The 22,794-nt window shown below is 35.4% G+C and overlaps 1 protein-coding gene across 1 annotated transcript in view; it reads left to right on the top strand.

Moving 5' to 3' along the window:
• Positions 1–21,920, top strand: part of LOC132158105 (syndecan-2-like) — a 26,420-nt gene extending 4,500 nt beyond the window's left edge. Inside the window, exons 2-5 of the mRNA XM_059567377.1 lie at positions 16,527–16,638; positions 18,638–18,819; positions 19,141–19,273; positions 20,119–21,920. Coding sequence (XP_059423360.1) covers positions 16,527–16,638; positions 18,638–18,819; positions 19,141–19,273; positions 20,119–20,282 — 591 coding nt within the window. The 3' untranslated portion in view covers positions 20,283–21,920. The remainder of the gene's footprint in view (positions 1–16,526; positions 16,639–18,637; positions 18,820–19,140; positions 19,274–20,118) is intronic.
• The last annotated feature ends 874 nt before the right edge of the window (positions 21,921–22,794 follow it).

The raw sequence follows: 22,794 nt of genomic DNA, 5'->3' as shown, positions 1-22,794 counted from the left end.
AAGAAATGTTCATATGCACATTATCATATATTTCAAGCTATATTTGGAAATCTTGCATCTGCACAGAGGATTCATTAAAATATGTCTTCTTCAGATTGCCATCAACATCCTTAATGAGAAACACTGTGAAAATATATGAAAGATGTGCACACCATTTCACTTATGTTATGACATGTTATGTTATGTTTTCCTAAGTAAAACCGCATATTGAATAAAAAATGTATTTTCTAATCTAATTAGTAGATTTGATTCTGAAAAATGGTCATTGAATGGTCAGAAACGAATGCCTAAATACCTGTCTGGCTATTGGTAAGCAATATCAAACAGTCTGATGTCAGCAGTTAAGAAAATTTTGTTTTAGAGGAGAAGCAAGTTGTTACGTTTTGATAAAAGATTCTAAAACAAAAGTTATTATTATTTTTTTTTTTTCTATGAATGAATTGCCTTTTGAAAGTCAGTATGGTCAATTTTGGTTTTGTGTTTTAGGCCTTCTCTTTTCTTGAGCATCATTCATCTGGATGCATTTTAACATCAAATCCACATCGTGAGAATCTTATCACACATAATTTCAACCTTTGAAGGAACTTTGGGGAATATTTAACATATGGTAGAACCACAGAGTAAGGGCCCTATCATATACCCGGCACAATGCAGCGCAAGTGTTTTTGCTAGTTTCAGACGATGCAGTTCTCATTTTCCCATCCTGCACCATGTTGTTTAAATAGCAAATGCACTTGCGCCCATTTGTGCGTCCAAGGGCATGCTGGTCTAAAAAAGAGGTGTGTTCAGGCAGGGCAGGTGAATTTTTGACATGTTGCTATTTTGAGGAACTGAAAATGAACTGCTCAAACCTGGTCTAAAGTTTGGCAAAATATTTTTTCTTTGTTATTTAAAGAGCGCATTAGTAATATCCACCTATAGGCGGTGCACAACTCGCATACACTTTGCTCATTAATCACACAGGGATGCACAGCAGCACACAAAAACATTTAAAACGAAAATTTACATCCCACCATGATCTAAATAGTGAACAGCCATGGTGCGAGCTCAACTGGTTATAAAGGGGATGGGAGAAGAGACTCTGATTGGTTTATTGCACGTTGCATGAGTGCACATGCGCCGTGCACTTTAGCTTAGGGCCCTAAGTCTAAAATTGTTTTGCCATAGACCTCTGGGTTCTGTGATGTTTTGCAATCCTTTTTTTGCCTTCAGATTTGTTTTGGTGAACCTTATTTAACTGATAGCTCCCCGCAGACGGAGGGCATGACCACGTAAAGATACCCCGAGATAGTGAGGCTTTCATGTGGCCGATCAGAGTTTAAGCTGACATATCATATCATAGTGCTTGATCTGATTTTTTTCTCTACCTATCTCTCACATCCTCACCCTCTCTCTCTCTTTCCCTCCTCACTTCACTTTTATCTACCGAAGCAAAGCTTGTTTGGAATTTTTCAAGGCATATTTTTAGAAACAAGCCTCTTTGATGGTCCATGCATTTGATTTGGTTTATATTTTGAGGTTGGCTTTTACGTGAATTTTCACATTTGTCCTCCATATTTTTAAGTTTCTGGTTTTCTTTTGAGATTCCCATTACGTATTACTCAAAGAACCAGCAATGTTTCTTACAGGAGCCATTAGCTGTAAAAAAAAAAAAAAAAAAAGAATTAAAATAAAATTCATAAAACCCAAGTGTAGACTTGGGACTAGAGTAAAGCTAATGATTTATCCCATATTTTTGTTTGCTCTCCACAGAAATCTTCTGTATGTTATTTCCTGTTATGCTCCTAGATCTTCTATCCCAAAGTTTCCTTTTTTAGGAGATAATCCTTTCCTCTTTTAGAAAAGTTGGAATGTGGAAAACAGTTTACGGTCTGCAAGATTCATGTAAGTTTGTCTTGAGACTGACTGTGACTGCTTTTTTGGAATAGCACAGAGAAAAGTCCACGACAGACTCCACCAAAGTCTGCTCAGTTTTTAGAAGTAAGCAGTAAATTTGAGCCTGGTTATCCTTCCAGAGGGAGCTGGTTTGGCCGGCCTCCAGTAGCACAGACGGAGGAATGCTGCTGAAAATGAGAGGCTCATGGCTCAGATTTGTCTTGTTTTGAAGGTGTCGATCAACTGCATGATGTCAAGCTGTGTTGTTGCACCAAGTGCATCTTTTTTTTTTTTATTAAAATGTTGCATGGTGATTTTTTAGAAAAATAAAATGTTGTAATATTTCCGCAAAAATGCTTCACTGCTTATTATATGTCTGCCATATCATGTGTATGTAATTTGACAATGCATATGTAAATTGTCATCCTGTGTGACTTATATGGTGTGATATAATTCTATTTATTCATTATATTTGTAAAACATACATTTTTTACAAAAAGCATTTTAAAATGAATGATTAACATTTGTAAACGTGCATATAAGGCAATTATGGTGTTACTTTTTACTTGATGATCGACATGACATTAAAGCTTTTCCAAACAAGGAATAAAGATTATCATATGAAACCATAAAGAATCCAAACAGTTCATTCTGAAGAACTTCCTAAAAATTCTCTTTAAAGTGGACACTCTTTTTGTCTTTGACCTCACATCTGAGCTTATGACTGATGTGATTTATAATATGTACAGATTTGGCCATCTTTCTGATTTAAGTGAACGGATCAGTTCTCAGATTTGAACTGATTTACTGTATGCGGAGCTCAGGTGTGTTATGTGCTGTAAATCAGTGGTCTGAATAACCAGGTGTGCACTTCATGACCCAATGGGTTACCTGAGCTCCCCAGAGGACTGTCAAATAAGAGCCCACATGAGCCCCAGGTGTGCACCGACACAATGGTACATACTGTGAGGAGAAATGGGAAAAACGAGGATTGAGGGTTTAAGTTACTGAAAGAACAGTATGCAGTGACTTTCTAAAGATCGTTAAAATATACAGCCAGGCATGAACTTCACATGACGTTTATGATGTTTTGCTAATTAATTGCAAGTTATATAGACGGATCAGCGGTTAGTCTAACACTTAATTGAGTTTACGTTCATAAAGAAGAGAACTCTAAAAATCCAGTGACTGGAATTCAGAGATGCCTTTGCGAAATGTCTTCAGATCACTTGATCGTATTTATATGCTGTGAGAAGTTGATAAGAAACTGTATATAGACAAGGTTATTAGCTGGAACATTCTCATATTCGTACAGTATATGTGTCTTTATGGCAGTATGTGTGTGTTTTCACCTGTTCTCCAGATGCAGTAGACCTCACATGCTGTTTAACCGTCATTGTTTCCCTTTCTTCATTATAACTCAGCAGTCTAGAACAATATAGAGGTATAAACCCGCTGAGCTCATGCTACTTTCCACTAACAGTGGTAAAATTGAGGTTCCATTACGTTTTTAAAGCATTAGAGGCAAAAATTCAATGTTTATTATTCAGATAGACACACTATACCAGTTAAAAGTTGGTCAGATTTAAAAAAAAAAAAAAAAAAATTCATTGATTTATTTGATCGAAAAGTAAAAACTGTGATATTTTGAAATATTATTTGCAATTAAAAAGAAGTTTTCTTTTCATTATATTTTAAAATGTAATTTATTCCTGTGATGGCAAAGCTGATTTTCCAGCAGCCTTCAGTGTCACATGATACGTTTTATTATATGCTTATCTAAGTCCTGCTTAATATTTCTGTGGAAACCGTGAAACTTTTTTTTTCAGGATTCTTTAAAGAAGAGAAAGTTCAAATGAATAGCATTTCTTTGAAATAGAAATCTTTTGTAGCACCATAAATGTCTTCAAATACATCTTATGAAATAAAAAAGCACCTGGTGATATTAATTTCTTAAAAAAAAATGTTAATTTATGTTATCGGTTTGATTTTGATATTTATTTAATGCTTGTTACTAGAAAAAAAAAGAAAAAGAAAAAAGAAAACTGCTGATGTATTACTTATTTTGACCAGGAGGTTTCTAGCGGTTAAAATAACCTCCTTCCCTGACCTTTTTTTTTTTTTTTTTTATTAATAGAAAAACAAGACCTTATTTTTTTTATTTTTTATATCCTTACTTTTTTGTCTTTCCTTCGCTTTCATCCCCACTCCATCTTTCCTTCTCCTGCAGACCTTCTCTCCATCCCTTCATTTCTCTCGTACTGTTTACTTATTTTATCTGTATTTGAGAAGGCATTTTAGGAATACCAGACATGCCTGTGGTCTGAATGGTCAGTATTCATCCTGGTTCTCACTTCCCATCCAGCTTCTTTTTGACAGTTATGGCAACCTGATGGATGTTGTGTGTGTGCAGTGGAGTGTGAGTGTTTTTCGTCTGTATGTTTGAATCTCTGCAGCTGGCCAGGCGTTATATCATCTGTGCGTTGAGAGCTCAGCCGGTTGAGGTTAATATCACGGCCACAGCTGTGTTCTCACACTGTCCAGTAGACCTGATCATTACTGGAGCTCTGGAGGCCTGACACATGCACACTGGCCACAAATCATCCAGTCAGTCATAGCTGAGAGACACGGTAGTGTGAACCGCAAGCTTGTAGTCCGTGAGACACAGCAGCTATTTGTGGTTTAATTTATAATGGACTTTAGACCAAATTTTAATAGCAAATACATTTACATTTACTCATGACATGATGTGAAAAAGAAATGTGCTTAATTGTACTGAATGTGCACTTGTGTACTTTGAATCTTAAATGTATATATTTTCTTAAACTGTCATTTCATATAACATAATATTAATGAAATAAATTAATTAAAATTAAAAGTTTTACTTTAAAGAGCCCTTTAAATCACTCTGTTTTAAAAGTTTTGACTAACATATTAAAGCACATGTAAAGCACTAACTAAATGAATAAAAACTGTAGTGTGCTATTCAATATTACATTTAAATATATATATATATATATATATTAAATGTACTAAATTGCAACTTCATCATTCCCAGGGTGTAGTGGACCTTATGATTGTTAGTATTTTAGGCAATACATTTTAATCATATTTTAAAAGTAATTATAAAATGACTTACAAACGTGCTTAAGTCCTACTTAATTTGGTTCAGATAACTGGACTTATTATAAATTCTAACTATAATATATTTTCATTTAATTGCAATTAAAATGTTAATAAGTTAAATAAATAAATACATGTTAAATAAGTTACACACCTAAGTATATTCTTTTAAATCAAAAGTATATTATTTGAGTACTCTTTTTAAAGTATACTAAAGTGTACCTCTTTTCACAAGGGGTACTTTTTTGTTTATAACTTGTTTGCCTTTGTTCAATTTGAATATAATAAGATCCAAACGTAGTAACTTGACTGTTTTTATTTTTTCACTGTTCATTAGCCTTTTCAGCCAGTTATCATGTATTCGCTCAAAAAGAGAAACATTAAAAATACTTTTTTTCCCCTTTCCATTTGAAGGTGTTTTTCTCCTTTAATTTGGTGCTTTTATATGCGTGTTGTTAAAGTTTTTTATGCATACATGAGCAGACAGAAGAACATCTGTAGCTTTCAACACATTCAGCTCATTAACCAATAGTCATTACACAGTGTCCCACTGTTTGCTCTGGTTTTTTATTCTTGTCTTCTTTCAGATTTTTCTTCTTCTGTAAAATTCAATCATATTCATTTCTAAACTCAATGCAAAAGTGAATGACTCAGATGTTTCTATTGAATGCAATGTGCATTAGTATCATCTTGCAGACATTTAATGAAGAAATGAAAAAGAGAAATTTGGCAGTAAGATGAATAACATTACAACCATTTTTTACATCAAGTGTATATTAGGCCTGTATACATATTCTAATACTTTAACTAAAGACTTTACATGTTTCTAAACACAGAGGTGGAAAGAGTACAAAAATATTCTACTCAAGTAAAAGTACCATTACATTAATGAAATTTTACTCAAGTACAAGTAAAAGTACCAGTCTAAAAATCTACTCAAGTAAAAGTAAAAAGTAGCTCATTTAAAATTTACTCAGAGTAAAAATGACTTAGTTACATTTTAACAGTGGGAGGGAGGCAAAAATGGGACAGGCCAAGGGTGTCAAACTCAGTTCCTGGAGGGCCACAGTCCTGCACAGTTTAGATTTAACCCTAATTAAACACACCTGATCCAGCTAATCTAATCATTTAGGTTTATTTGAAAACTACATGATATGTGTGCTGGAGCAGGGTTAGAACTAAACTCTGCAGGGCTACGGCCCTCCAGGAACTGAGTTTGACACCCCTGGGATAGGTCTATTAATCTCAAACTAGTTGTTTTTTTTAATTAAAGGAATCAGTTATTAAGAATAATAAAACATTTGGGCTGTTACCAGGCTAATCAGTATCAACAAACTCATCTTTTAATGCAGAGGAAATGCAGAAGATTCATTGGAAGTGGCATTTAGATGTATTACACTGTTTAGTGCAGGACAAGAATGCATTTAACCTGCAGTTACAAATGCATGAATAATGTTTTGATATACAAGACATAAAATGTTGAATACTCATTTGAAATGATAAGAAATTAATTATTTAAAAAAAATCAAAAGATACTTTAAATGTGAAATTAAAATGGCCAGTATGTGTCAGCAAGTCACTGTTAATAAGTGAGTCATTGCGATTGAACCGAATCATTTAAACGGTTGATTCATTCAGGAACGAAACACGGTCACGTTGCTCAGAGACGCAAAACTGTGCTTTGGTGGCTGTGTTTGGAATTATTTTCTGTTGTAGAAATAGAGCTAAAAAAGGCAATATGGTGTCTAAAACGCAAGTCTCTTAATTAACTTGTTTACTGAACTGTTATATATATGTATGTATATATTCATGATGATTTTTGGAGGAAAAGACGGCCTTCTTTGTGTGATTTTGATTTAATATATGAAATTACATAAATATGTGAATTTTCTGCCCCTATATCTTACATTTTGTGATCATTCTAAATGCATTTTAGGAGACTGAATCACACAGTGAAAGAACGCACTATAAATGCACGCACACATCATTAAAACAAAAAACATGATATTATCGCAGATGATATATATAGCACACTCCTCACCACTGTCTTTTTGGCTAATTTGTGGAAAACCTCTTGCTAACATGTCAAAGCTTCATTTTAACCACCAATGCAACGATGCAATTATTTAGCTTACCTCTACATTCTTGCGAAGGGTTGATGTCTTGTCGAGATTTTATAAGCTGCTAGTTTGGTCTTCCTAGGCAAGTACAGCTTACACTGCATAATAGAGCATACATATGGCCAGGGGTTCACTTCATTTCCTTCGAGTTCAACTTCAGAATATGACGGGGTTTCGTTTTCAGCGGTGTATGCACCACTTACGCCTGTTTTGACCGTCTGCACCTTTCTTGTGATTTTAGCGCCAGTTTGCCCTCATGCCCATTATTTACTGACGTAGTTTCCAGGGAGCGATTTTTTTTTTTTTTTTACTCAGTAATTATTGTGTTTTAAAAAGTAGCGAAGTACAATACTTTAAACAAAATATACTTAAGTAAAAGTAAAATTACAGATTTAAAAAATTACTTTAAAAAGTATTAGTACACAAAAAAGCTACTCAATTACAGTAACGCGAGTAAATGTAATTTGTTACTTTCCACCTCTGTCTAAACACTGCATTAGCATCCTTTGCATATTTATGAGGCTGAGATCAGGCATTAACTGCTTGTCTATCTGTGGAAATTCCTATTTATAATTTGAGTTTGTCTTGATTGTTTCTCCCAGATGCTGAGAAAAAAAATGCATCTGAGGGAACTAAGCTTTGTTTAGTTTATAAGCATTTTCTTGCAAAAAAAATAATAAAAAATAGTCAGACTGTCAGAGTATACTTGATGCCATCTGGGTCAGTGTTCCTTAACATGAACATGACGACTTGTCTCCCATCACTCACATTTCAGAGTTTTGGTGGAACAGTAGTTCTTTTGACCTCCCGATTTATGAATATTACAATTTCAGACTTACAAGTCAAGTCCCTTCACCTGAATTACAGTGCTTTACAGCACAGATAATGTCAAAGCAGCTTCACAGAGGTAAACAGGAAAATCGTAGACTAATGGAGACAAATTCTTCTGTAAAGCAGTCGTAAAATAGAATAGTGTAATTATTTAGCTCAGGTCAGCTCAGTGTTAGTTCTCTTCCGATCAATTGCATTTTAATCATGATCACGATTTCGGCATCTCTTGATCATCAGCAAAATTTGCCCACTGGCATTTGTGTTTTCTTGCTTTGGTTCCAAGCCTCCACAAACTTTTATATTGGAGGTTGCCAGATGTCCAAGGCTTAAATTCCCCAATCACAACCTTTTGCTTAAATCGATACAGTTTCTGCACAGTGGTTTACTTAATCTTCCGACTTGGCAACCATGTGTATGCACTCTCTCTGCATTGCAGAGCTGAGCTATAAAACCCTAGCAAAATGTAAGTTTTCTGCTCAAATAAAAGTGTAATACAGTTAGTCTGTTTTCTTGAGCAGGTTTGTTTGCACAGTATTTACCATTTTGGGGCATGTTAATTTGAAATATCAGAAAACCGAAGAAATTAGTATGTGTGACTTTGTAATTAAAATGTCTCTTGATATATAAGTGTAATTACTGGTTATTTAACAGACAGAACTTAGAAAACAAAGCTCAGTAGAGTGCTGTAGTAATGACGTAGTTTTATAAGGGAGTTAGCATCACCTTAGTTCATTTGACAAAAAGCCTTTACGATCTGGATTATCCCGGAAAATAATTGACCAACGAAAGTTTCTGATTGCATGTGTTGATTGTCAAGATAATCTTCACACATAAACACAACATTTATAAGTTTTGATAATAAAATAAATATAATCTCCTCCAGAAAGAATAGCTAAGGTTATGGTATAAACTACAGCACCATTGTTGCATAAGGTTCTGACAACTCTATATTCTGCATCTATATTTAAAATCAACACATCTGAGATAGAAAAGTTTACAAGACTGCAAGTATAAACACAACGAGGCTGTAACAGTTGACTAGTGAATAAATGAGTTTTCCTGTTTGGATGGGATAGCATTTAATTTCCTCATCAATCTCTGTAGTATAATAAAATATCTCACCATTCACTGATGCGTTTATTACATGTTTGTTCTAAATTGCAGCTGGCCTCATGTTTTGCCACAGGACAGCAATTGCAATACATTTTTGTGTGCAATATGTATCAGGTGGTCTGTAAAAAGACTCTAGGCGACCCGTGGGCATGGATTAAATCTTCATTACCCAGAGCAAAAAAACTGTGCTAAGTCCCATTCAGAATTAAAAGTGTGAAATATTGCTTAACCCAAGGTTAAAAGTGGCCTGGGGGTTAAAAACGATGTTAACCCAGGGTTAATCACAGTGGGAAAACCTTTAAATATATTTTCAGCTAACTAGCTATTACAGACTGCAATATGCAACATACAGGTTAAATGTAACTCCATGGGTAAATTTTAAAGCACTATACTGTATGTCTGTTAATTAAAGTGAAGCAGACCACTGAGGTCACACTGGATTTAGCTTTGTGTCCATAGGTAATTCACTCAGTGCTTGTGATCAGAGAGAACCGGAGGAGATGTTGGCTCCGTCTGTGTTTTCCTTCAGGAAAGATGGTGGCTTTATGGCATCATTGTGTAATATGGTGTCACATACTAAATGGTGTCAGTCTGAACTAGGAAAACACACCACATTTTCCTGCGGCTGGAGCAGAGCAGCAGACTATGTGAAATTACACAGCCAGGCCTCAGGGGCATGGAGAGGAATTTCAAAGGAAACACAGCAGTCTGCTTCATATTGAGATTACATTAAGGGAACCGAATGCAGTCTGGAATGTGTAAAGGGGCCGTTCGCAGTGTAATAATCATATTAGTCTGGCAGTGTGAGCTTCACCCAGCAGCTAAAAAAAAACCTGCTTTGTCTTGTGTATTCAGTGTCTTCAATTCAGTCTCTAAACTGGTCGTTTTCTCTCTTCTTTGCTGTATTTTTCTCCTTTTCATAAGCCTGTTAGACCATGTAGCCGGCGCTCTTTTATGTTCATCCATATATATGCATTCCTGACTCTCTGATTCCATTTATTTTTATGATACATATGACCACCACAATGGTTTACCCTGTTTTTAAACAAACAAATTTAACCCCTGGTGACTCCCTGAGGTCCTTGTAACAAATGCCCTTTGGATTAAAGCATCAACTAAATGACAAAGATTGACTTTAGTTGGCTAACTTCTAAGCATAAACCTAATAAAGCCAGAAACATGCAAGTACACAAACGCAAGTATGAATGCTTGACTAACATATTGTAATTGAATGCTACTTCTGAACATATATTGAACATCTGTTGTGCCAGTAATAAGCCTCAGTATTCAAAACATGATATAAATCTTATTGTAAACAAATCATCCATGTTTGTGTTTCAGTTTTGAGTGCAACGACCACATCTCAACAATCCAATCAGCAACTAATGTATAAAGTTAAAGTAATAATAATAATAAGGTTTTCTGAAACTCTTCATGTGGTGTAACCAACTGTGTAGACCAGGGTCAGACTCCGAAGTACAACCATTAGCTGAGTTTGAGAGTGGAGTATTCAGACTGTCAGAGGTCAGTAACCATAAAGACAGTTCTGACAAAGCAAACAAATCCAAATCAAGAAACAGCAGGGGTAAATGAGGAAAACAGGTAATGTAATACACAGGCAGGCTGAAGGTAAAGATAAGAAGAATAGCAAAACAACTAGAATTGGTAAGAATGTGTACTGAAATGAAACCGAACAGAATATGGAGGCTAATAGGGTGAATTGAGAAAAGTTGTGGGAGAAGATGGCATGAAGCAAAAGTTTCAGGTCATTATAGTACAGGGTGAGTTAATATTCAGGGGAGAAAGACCTCATGTAGAGAGGAGCAGTGGTGCCACGACTGGAGACGAATTTGACACCAACTTGCAGAATACAAAGGAAAATTACATCATAGAGAGGACCCCTGCAGACCCTTATTTGTGTGCCCAGTTCAGTCAAGCAAAATCTTTGTGACAAGTCAAAGTTAATTCAGGTTGTAAAATTTCATGTGGTGTGACTCCTACAAATTTAATATATTTGTAATGCAAAGTTATTTTATTTTCTTCATTTAGAGATAAAAGAAGTTAACATACAGATAAACTCAACAAAGCTGATCGAGAAAACAGGGGTTAAGAAAGCATCTGATCTTATAGCGATGTGTTTGATATTAGCTCTGAAATTCAACATTCGACCCTGGACCACAAAACCACAGTAACCAAAAATACATTGTATGGGTCAAAATTATACATTTCTCTTTTATGCCAAAAATAATTAGTATATTAAATAAAGATCATTTTCCATGAAGATATTTTGTACATTTCCTACCGTAAATATATCAAAACTTTTGATGAACTAATTTTTGATTAGTAATATGCATTGCTTTGGACTTAATTTGGACAACTTTAAAGGTGAATTTTTTTGCACCCTCATTTTCCAGATTTTAAAATAGTTGTCTCTAGGCCAAATATTGTCCAATCCTAACAAACCATACATCAATGGAAAGATCTGCTTCCAGATGATGTATAAATCTCAATTTAAAAAAAAATTACACTTATGACTGGTTTTGTGTTCCAGGGTCACATATAGCATTTTATACAAAAGATTGCTTTAAAAGCAGCTTTACAGTATTAAACATGAAAAAATGATGTCTATGTTGCTTTCAATTGGGATTACAACTTCAGTTTATACTATGAAGCAATTCTTCAGGAAACTTTTTCTAGAAAGTTCACTTTGGCAGTTGTCACACCAGTCCCTTCTTCAGTTTGCTTGAGATATAATGAGGCCTTCACATGTATTTAAAATGCAAATATAATTTGTTATTATTATACCATCTGATATATTATTGAAATACAGTAAAGAACAGCTTGTAAGTTGAAGTAGCCACACTGGCAATTTTTTATGACTTAATCATAGATTTTCATTTTTACAGTTAAGATTAACATTAGAGATTTAGGACATAAAGAGCGTCTTTTCATTTCTGTTCAGAGTCTGTTCATGGACATACAGGTACCACCCATTCTACAAGATGTTGTTGACTTGAGAGAAATGGCTTATGGAAAATAGCTGCATTTACATTTGCTAGCTCAGTTTACCGTATTTGTGTATTTTGCACTGTGCCTCTTGTGGTTAGAGTGTGAGGGAAGCCTGACTAAACTTAATTAATCAGGTTTTCACAGGGTGTGGAAACCGACAGAGCCACCTGGAGAACTGCCACTAGCGTTTAGCTTCTGTCACTGTCATTCTCTATGTGAAGGACTAATGAAGTCCTATTAAAATCATATTAAATTACAATATAGGTGTAGACATTTTAGTGCTGGCACTAAAATATTTCCTGGCCTGGTTGTTTCCTGTCTTTGAATTATTCACCTTATTTTCGGCCAGCAGTAAATGTTTTCCTTTTATGTACTTTAGACCTCCACTTGCCAAATCCAGCATATGTGTCAGTGCGTTCTCTCTGCTTTCAACTCTGCGACTTGGCAGCTGCATACAGCTGGCTGGACACTATGTGTAACATATGAGTTGGTGATGGTGTGCTGAGAGAGAGAGAGAGAGAGACAGTGTGCTTGGCAAGGCTTTTTGAGTGAGAAGAGTGAGCTGGTTGTGAGTTTCAGAGTTTCCTGTCCAGCTGTATCATTGGCTCGGGCTGAAAGAGTGGGACTCAGACCCTCGCACAATACAGCACTTGTGTTGCAGTCCGGGAACTCAGGAATGCGGCTCTCACCTTCATATGGCTGACAGGAGTTTGTTTTGGAATGAGAGATATTATCCAAAACACTCTTACCTCGCTCGCTCACTCCTTCGCTTTTCCTCACTTACATCTCTCTCACTTTTTCATGGCCGCCTCAAAGTAAAGAAAATGCAGTGACTTCAGCATGAAATCTGAGATCTGACTGCTTCACCTGCAACAATTTCTTTCAGTTCGTGACTTTTTAGTCCCTTCATCCCATTAGCAATTTTGACTGAAGCTCTTCCGAACATTCCTATTCAATTAAACGCTAGGAATTTCTAGAGGCCTTCCTAAATCACTTTAGCCATTCATTAAAGCCAGTTTTTATGAAACACATGGATGTGGAAATCGCAGGGATCAAAATCGTTCTCGCTGGAAGACGGATTAAGCAACAGAGACTCTCACTTTCATATGAGAGAAAAACGAGGAGAAATGTATCCCAGAAATATTTTAGGATTTGATACTGGTGGTTAAGTTTGACCTTTAAAAAAATATAAATGTGCTATTTTTATTAATCAAATGTTTCTTATGCTCTTGCAATTTTCCTAAATGTATTGTATATTCGATAATTTGTGTTATTATTAGATAAAATAGGCATGCTGTGTTATTGCTTATTCTTTAAAGTTGCAAGAAGTAACAAAAGTATCTACCATATTGTAATGTACATTCGACTGAAACAGATTCTAAAGTTTTTTTGCACAGATACCATAGTAAAACCATTTTTGGTTCCCAAAAGAAGCTTTTCGTGAACAGATTTTTAAAGAACCTTTTTTTTCTCGGTATGAATAACATTTCAATAGTCTAAAGAACCTTTTTCCACAATGAAGAACTTGCAGTCGAAAGGTTCCATGGTTATTAAAGGGTTTTCATGGAAGAGTAGATGCCAATAAAAGAACCATTATTTTTAAGAGCGAGTGTTTGGTGGGTTCTATAAACATTGGTTATTGATTGGATGAAGATCAATTAATAAGGAACATTCCATTTGATGCCAACTTAAAATCGAGTTCATTTGTTTGCATTCCACTTTTGTTCACATGACATTATTTGCATGATCAGCACAGACTTGAGTTCTTAAATGGTCCTCTAGGTTTTGTGCATATTCCCTAACACGTCTATCTGTGCCCATGGTCAATGGATGACTTTTACACTTAACTGTGCAGAATGCCAAAAATGAAGTGTACATGTGTATCTGAACAAGCCCTTAACCATAACTAGAGAAAGGTGTACTATTTCTAAGCAGTCAGACATGTAGATTTCACCTGGTTGAATATAGAACTATTGAAAAATTCTCATTGACTTCCATTAATGGAAGGGGTTGGAACCACATCTTTAAGGCGTAGAATATCATACTTGACTTGATTGTGGGCTCTAAGCACCTTGAAACCAACCAGAACACACTAGAAACCTCTTACCAACACCCTAGCGACCTCCTAGCTGGCAACATACTAAAAACCTGAGCACCTCATCAACATAGCATGTTAATGCATAGCATTGAATCCTATGGCAGCCTCTTTCAGACAAGCTGTCTTACCATGTTAAATATTATGTTCTAAATGTGGAATAAAAGAGAGAGAAAAATTAAGAGAAAGTGAAAATGAAAAAAAAAGTTATTTCTAAGGTACTAGGTTTTATAAAATGTGTTTCATTTGAACATAAAGATGTGTTTAATGTGGTAACATCTGAATGAACTGGAATGGAATTGATTCAACTGACAACATTAAGGTACATCAACAGAAGTAGTTTTTAAAGGTCAGATAAGGTAAAAATAGCTCCTAAAAGGACAGTTCACAAAAAATTTAAATTCAGTCATCTTCTACTCACCCTTGTGTCATTTCAAACCTGACTTTCTTTCTTCAGTAGAACTTAAAGGAAGATATTTTGAGAAATGTCTCAGCGTTTTTCTTGTGCATACTGTAGCAGTCAATGGGGTCCAATCTAGCTTGGTTCTTCTCAGCATTCTTTAAAATGTTTGATTTGTGTTCTTCTGAAGAAAGAAAGAAATGTTTGGATCAATGTGAGGGTGAGTAAATGATGAGAGGGTTTTTATTTTGAGTGAACTATCTGGATCAGGTAGAAATAGCTCGTTGCTGCCTGTCCTACACAGTTTACAGAGTAGGAAGACATCAAGGCATTTTCAAATCTACTGTTTGTGGATCCTGTCTATAAAAAAAAATGCTGATTTTTGCTTTTCATTGACTTTCCTTTCCTGGACATAAGCATTGTTGTCGTTAAATGTCTAAAGCTCGCATTAATTTGTTCTAGATCATTCGAGATGACATTACATAGCCTTTGAAGTCTGTCTGAATTCTGAAACCAATTTGCTTAGGAACCTTCATACAAAAACAATGGCTGTTTAGTCACTCAAGTTCAATTATTTTAAGCTGTCAAAGTTAAACATGGTTTTTTTTTATCCCGTCTTCCTATGTGTTCTTTGTCACGATGAGCAATGACGCCTAATGTAAGCCATTGCTTTGTGAGGATACTGTGAAAAATGCGAAGAGTCAAACAAAGACTGATGTGTGTTTGAGATGTCCTGAACGGGACCAATGGCTGATCACAGGCTGATCACAGACTCTGGCTCTTCTATGGCTTTATTTAGTCTTCAATTGGCTTTCAAGTCCCGTTTGATCTCCCCCTCAGTGCCTCTGAAAACAGCACCGCTCCAGCCTCCTGTTATTGTACAGGCTTTGAATCCAACCCTTTCGTTCTTTCTGGGTTTTTATCCTGGATGAGTGACCACTATCAAATTGAACCTTATCACCTGAGTGCCATTATTTATCATCCGGGTGAATAGGAGGATTCGGATTACACACAAAGGTGCTTGGAGTATTATCCAATCTCATTGTCTGATCCATTGGCGCTCTTGTAGACTTTAATCAAATACACACACATATACAGACAATATCAGTGTTTCAATTCATTGTTTGCCCTTCACAATATAAGAAATACAATCACACACAGGATCACAAAGCATGGCCTGCTTTTTATTTTTGTTTGACTGGTCCTGCTTGTGGCGCATTGTGATTTGCTGAAGGGTTAATATGGATGGAAAAGATCAGAGACGGCTGAGCCCAAGCAAGCATGAATGGTGAGGTCTGTGGGAGATGACAAGGTCACTGGAGGATGTGATACCAACACGGCGAAAAAGAAAGGGTCATAGGTTTTGGAAACAAACATTGGTCCATCTGCCCCTCTATCTTGACAACAATGATAGCCTGTTGTATTTGCTCGCTAGACTGTGGCTGTCCGTTTGCACCCTCCTCAACCTTGAAGTATTACTTCAGAGCGATAAACCTTTTGTTACCTCCACAATGTTTGGAGAAATGACAGATGCTGACTTTTAGATTGGTTTTTTAGCACCGTTTTAGTGGGTCAGAGAGCTTTCAGAGAGGTTTCTCCTGAGGACGAGAATCAAACATTACTTTCCTTTGAGTTAGTTTCCAGGGAAACAGAAGTGGGAGGAACCTTGGGCAGTTGTATTTGTTCTTTATGTCTTCAGCATAAAACAAAATCAGCCAGGATTTTCTTCAGTGTTGTTTAGAAATGAAAAAAAAGGTTTTGTTTGATATGTTAATGGTACTTAAGGGGTGTACATTTCTTTTCTTTTTTTGAAACTGTGAAGATTTATTTGAGATCATTTTGTATGCATAGGAATGGCTAAATAGTTTTCTTTGAAGAAAGTTCACTTAAATTTCAAACACTTTTCAAATGAAATTGGATGTTTTGGTTCTGAAAGTTCTGCTTATGTTTACCTGTGTAGGTACTGGTTTCTGGTCAGTCCCCTGCCTCAACTGATGACATCTATTTAGATGACCAGCAGTCTGGTGACTACCCTTTAGATGATGATGACTTCACTTCTGGTTCAGGATCAGGTAAGGATTGTTTATGTCAGTCCAGCTGATTCTAAAATTGCCCATTTTGGGACTATCACTATTCTGAGGCAGCCCAAAAACCCTGAGCCATGCCAGCCTAAGGCCTTGATTCTTCCTCAAAGTCTACACTTTGAAGACAAAATGGCCTTAATGTAGGCTAGTGGTCTGCTTAGGACCCATCTGAAACCTAAAATGACAAATGGGACATCATAAATAAAAAAGACTCACTGGACGCTAGCATGTGGCTGTACACACTAAGTGTGCCATTTGTATCAGGGCCATAGAAACCCATGGAATGGCTGTTTTGGCTTGGTCTAGGAAGAAGCCATCTGTAGGCAATCCAATCAAAAATTTGTAGCCGCATAGAAATGACCTGGCAACCACCTAGAACACCCTTGCACTGTGCCAGCACCCATATAATGGAAAAGTCTAGGCTAGTTAGAGTAGTAATGTTTATTCTATAATTATTAAATATTTTGGACATTTTCTCAGTCATCTTACTAGTGCAGCATTGAGTTATGGACTAGAAGTAATGGACTTTTAGTAGAGCACCTCATCACATCATTACTTATTAAGTTATGGACTAGAAAAATATTTAATTAAGTATTTATAATCAACCCACAGAGCCAGTTTTGTTGTGTCTAAATGTTGTGTAATGTTTTGGTAATATAAAGGCTGCTAGGTGGTTGGTAGACAATGCTGCCCACCCTGTGAGCGGGCAGATGTTTCACCTGCAGTCAAACGTGGTCAGCCAAGACCACCATGGTCACTCAGCAGATGTGTGCTCCATACAGAAACTCTGCATTATTAATAAGTCATTTCTCTACCTCTTACTGCTGTACCACAGTGCCTTGTACCTGGCACAATTACAGTGCAAAATGGAGAGAATGGTTGAAATATTTATACATTTTATATATTTTATCTGTCTCTCTTGGAAACACTTTAAGCACAATAGTGCTGATCGTGCACTGCCGTTCTCTATGGTTATATTTATACAGAACTCAAAGTCCAAGAAAGAGGGAAGTTTGGAACATTCAAACTAAAGCTCAGGCCACAGGGATGTCATTATAGTCCCATCAGACCATAACGTCCTAGACGTGCAAACCTCATATTTTCGAAATTGCCTTACAAATGACTAGTTGCATAATCAGTCTCGAGAGAACCCTGTATGATTAGGCTGGTTTTAGGTTTACCAGACGTGTTGCTTAGGGGCCATTGAAACCGAATGTATTTTTCATTCAAAAAAGTGAGATGGAGGGTCTTGGAATGAAAATAACACAAGGTCTAGAGATGCTTTTTTAAACTCTTTTTAACATAATCGCTGTTTTTCGAATGTGCGAAATGCTGCAAAATATGCATAGTACATTCAGAATGGTCAAACATGTCCATCTGGCACATTTCAAATCAGAACAGAGTAACACAAGAACACATTCTGTGTGAATAGATATTAACATAAAACCTGTTCTTGTGTTAAAAACATTCAGACGAAGCTAAAGATATGGCAAAACATATAGGCCTGTAAGATATTTAACCAATATCAAACAAACAAGTGCTGACAAAAATAAGCATGGCTGCACACACAGTATTGCCAGTGACATTGCTCTGCCAATTAAAATAGTTCCAAATTAAGTTTCATTTCTGAATAAAATGATTGAGTGAATCATTCAGTGACTCTCATGAAAACAATTACTTATGCCAAGTTTACACAGCACGATTTTTCAAGAAAATGTGCCTTTTTTCATAAATTAGTCAATGCTTTTGAACTAAGGCTGTGTTACACTTCACTCTTAGACCCACACTCGCAAGCTTCTAGTGTTGTTTGGACTAAAACTACTTTAAACCTTAGAGGCAATTTTCTCAATATTCAATTTTTTTGCACCCTCAGATTTCAGATTTTTGAATAGTTGTATTTCGACCAAATATTGTCCTATCATAACAAACCATACGTCAATGAAAATCGTATTTATTCAACTCATTTCTGTATTTCTCACGTCTCTAGGTTCAAGTGACACAGTTGACTATGAAGACACTTCCACAGTAATTGCGCGGTACCCAGAATTCAAAGCAGGGTCTACTCAGCGTCCTGTCTACAGCAGCAGCCCCAGCTCAGAGTCCTCCATCTCCAAAGAGATGGACAAAATCAGCATAGACCCATGGATTGATGCAGACGTTGTACCAGAGGTGCGGTTGCTCGTCCATTTCAGTCATACTGATTCTGACACTATCAAAGCTTTCGCTGACTCCCACATCTCCGAAAACCTGCACAGCCTGCAAAACTGTGACAACTTGTGATACTTTTGATATTGCCCCTTTTTGACGCTTACACTGACCTGCTGTCTCTCACAGTTTTACCGAGCATTACTGTTATGTTGGATCCTTCAATCTTGTTATTGAATCTCTTCACTTTTTTCCCGACACTATCTACAAGCTCAACTGTTTTTTGTGTCAGCAATTTCGATGTTAAGCTGTCTTTCTCTCTCTGCCTCTCTCACTGTTTTGTAGATCTCTGACAATCAGACAGAAAAGCCCCAGGTCACTGTTGAAGCCACCAGCTCACTGAGTGTTGTACAAGATGACAACATGCATCAGGAGCTTCACACAGAAAATCTCTTCAAGAGGACAGAAGTGCTGGCAGGTATGTTCAAAATGAACAACATACAAGAGTGTTTCTTCAATTAGGGGAGCTTTTAAGTCCCCTGTTTAAAGAGGGGGGGGGGGGTCCTTTAAAAATGTAATTATGGCAATTTTCAGTTTTAATTTCTTTATTATTATTATTATTTTATTTTTTTCATTTTGTGGAGTATTTAAAAGTTAATTTGCTATAGGGTCTCTATTTAGGTCAGACCTTTTAAGATATTTACAAATCAAGAAAATTCTACTTTGTACACTTTTCTTATACCTTAAAACAGTTAAGTTTTAGAATGAAGTATTTTAAAAAAATTTACAAAAAAATAATACCAAGCATTTTATAGAAATGTTTCTTTTTTTTTTTTTTTTTTACAAAATAAATTTACATTTGGATATGAAGGAAATGATAAATGATGAGGCGCATATTTCTGCAAAAGCAGCAGAGTGCCAGTTTAAAGACTAGAAATATAATTAACTGGAAATGTTGACATTTACATAATTAAAATTCATAAATATTGACCAATTTGGTAAATAATTGGTTTCTTTTTATTTATTTTTTAATGGACTGCTAGTTGACATATCCAGGTTGATCAAGCACCAAATCAAATCTTTATCCCAGTGCATAAATAAAGATTTTTTCTCAAAATTACCCATTATTTTTAATACTTTTTTTATCAGTTCTATAAGCTGACAACCCTTTGTTGTCTCTGTGTCAAATTTCTATGATATTTTAATTCGTTTCATTCGCATCTGTAAGTTTTCATTAAAGCATTTGAATATGATGTGTACCTGAATATGATTTTAGATATTTTTTTAAACCATATACAATTGGTGTCATTTTTCTTGTTGCAGCGGTTATAGCCGGTGGAGTGATTGGCTTACTGTTTGCCATCTTCCTAATCCTCCTTCTGGTGTACCGCATGAGAAAGAAGGACGAGGGGAGCTACGACCTTGGAGAGCGCAAGCCTCCCAGCTCAGCCTATCAGAAGGCTCCGAGTAAAGAGTTCTACGCCTGAACAACCAATCATTGCCAACAGTAACATCGTTATAACAACCAACTCCTCTCCAAGAGTAATGGTGGATCGGTAGCACGTCGATGGGAGGTTTTGTTTTTTTACGGGGAAACTTTACTTGTTTAAAAATGTAACAAAAAAGTAATTTTGCTTCACAAAGCCAACCGGGGCTTGTATTTTCTTTTTTGGAATCAAAAATGTCAAAGATTGTCTCTCTATGGGTTTTGAAAACAGTTGTTGTCAGTGTATGAAGGTAAATCATTGCTCACAGGTTTTAGTTGACTACTTTTTTTTTAACAGTAGCGGTACATTTTATTAAAGAACAAGACAATTCCGGGATGTAAATCCTGGGTTATATCTGATACTTTTAATTTCCCACTGATTACATTTCAGTAACTTATCTCAGTTTGGATTTTATCAGTAACTTGATTTTCATCTCTTCGTTTTTGTAAAGGGTTTTTCTCCCTTGGCTTGTGCCATTCTGTTCATCAGTCAAAATGAATGTTTGTACTTCCGTCTGGATGATATCATTCAAAGATCACAACATTTTTTCAGAATGTTTAAATGTATTTCATGTTTCTAATGTAGTTGGTACAGTGTTAAGTCCCTAAAAGTTCAAATTCTAGTTTGCCTGAAGCCAAGAACACATTGCTCTCTACTTGTACTACTTTATTCTCTCTCTTTTCAAGTAAACACTCATGAAGTATAAAGTCTCTTAGAAAAATCAGCACCGCCATTCATAGCACTGCAGTAATTTACTTAAATTAAAATTACTTTGACCATTATGTAAATTTGCATTGCACATAAAAGCGCATCAAGGTCAAGAATGTTTTGTATTTCCACAGAACTATTTGATATCGTGCACTTACCCAATGCTTGGAAGGAAAAAAAAAGTTCATTAGAATAAGATATGGATTTTTTTTCCACATGAATTCAGTCTTCATTATGAACAAGTGGAAGAGTCCAAGAATGAATCTTCCATGACAGGTTAACATCATTTACCCAATATAAGTCGTCAGTATTACTGATTTTACGCCCACAGTTCTCAATCAACACATTTTCAATGTTCACTGTTGACTGGAACCCTAATAAAGGCTATTTTTCTTTATTTCATTATATTATCCCTAATGCGGAAGCAGCTTTTGCAAATATTTCTCCTATGTTTCTGACTCGAGCATATTCTGCTGAATGTCTCTGACCTTCCAAAGACTCAAACAGTGTTGTTAACAGTGATGGTGATTAATAATATGAATCACATCTGCTCATTTTTACTCTTCTTTTCATGTGCATTTCCATCGTTTCTTTTAAAGACCTGACCATTTAGAGTCAACGACGTCTCTGTATATGTTAATATACAATAATTTATAGAATATAATTATTTATATACTACATATTGTATGTAATATGTTAGATTAAAAAAAAAATCTCTGAAAATGTATATTCACAAATGTTTTAGAAGCCCTTGAAGTGCCTACTGTTCTGAAACAGTTCTACAGGGATTTGAGGACATTTGTGCATCGGAATGATGTTAATAGCTGGAACTGGAGAAATGTGATGAGTGGTAATGTCACAGAAACAGAAACAGTATTGTATTTCATAAAAAAAACACTACTGAATAAACATTTTCTCATGGTATTTTAATTAGCCTACGTTTCTTGTGAATTTACCTATGCACCTCTCTTTGGAGATAACTCTCTACTGTTCAACCACTGTGTGTGTGTGTGTATATGAATATGTACATAATGAATCAATATCCATGCCAAGTGGCTCTCAGCTCTCTCTTTGGACCATCAAAACACAAGCTGTGGTGGAAATGTAACACCTCCAATGAAGATTGCTCTGGGATTTGTCCATAGATGTTAAATCTCTGACAGGAAAATGTATTTTAAGTTGCCACAAAGGCAGTTTCTGAAAGATTCTCACACTTATTAATCACGGCACCTGTCCACAAACTGCAGAAAATATATGCATAAATGTGTATAGCTGCACAAGCCCCCACCCCTTCTAAATTAATATGTTATAGTCCTACATATATAACAGCCTATATAGGCTATCTATATACATGGTTACACTTTATTTTAAGGTGTCCTTTATACATTTTGGTTACCAAGTAGGCCTAATATTAATTAACTACATGTGCTTACTATATGGTTAGGGTTAGGATTAAGTAGGGTAACTTGCAAGTTACTTGTAATTATGCATAATTTATTGTTATTATAAATTATGTTTTCCATATATATATATATATATATATATATATATATATATATATATATATATATATATATATATATATGTATATATATATATATATACACACACACACACACACACACGTCACATCACGTTAAATAACGAATTACATGAATTACTTCATTTATATAAAAGTTTCACAAAAAGAATACCATTTTATATATATATATATATATATATATATATATATATATATATATATATATATATATATATATATATATATATATATATATATATATATATATCAAGGTCAAAATGG

The sequence above is a fragment of the Carassius carassius genome, chromosome 15, assembly GCF_963082965.1.
Source record: "Carassius carassius chromosome 15, fCarCar2.1, whole genome shotgun sequence".
Classification (NCBI taxonomy): domain Eukaryota; kingdom Metazoa; phylum Chordata; class Actinopteri; order Cypriniformes; family Cyprinidae; genus Carassius; species Carassius carassius.
Note: the sequence above shows the minus strand (reverse complement) of the source record. Positions and strands in the feature narration are given on the sequence as shown.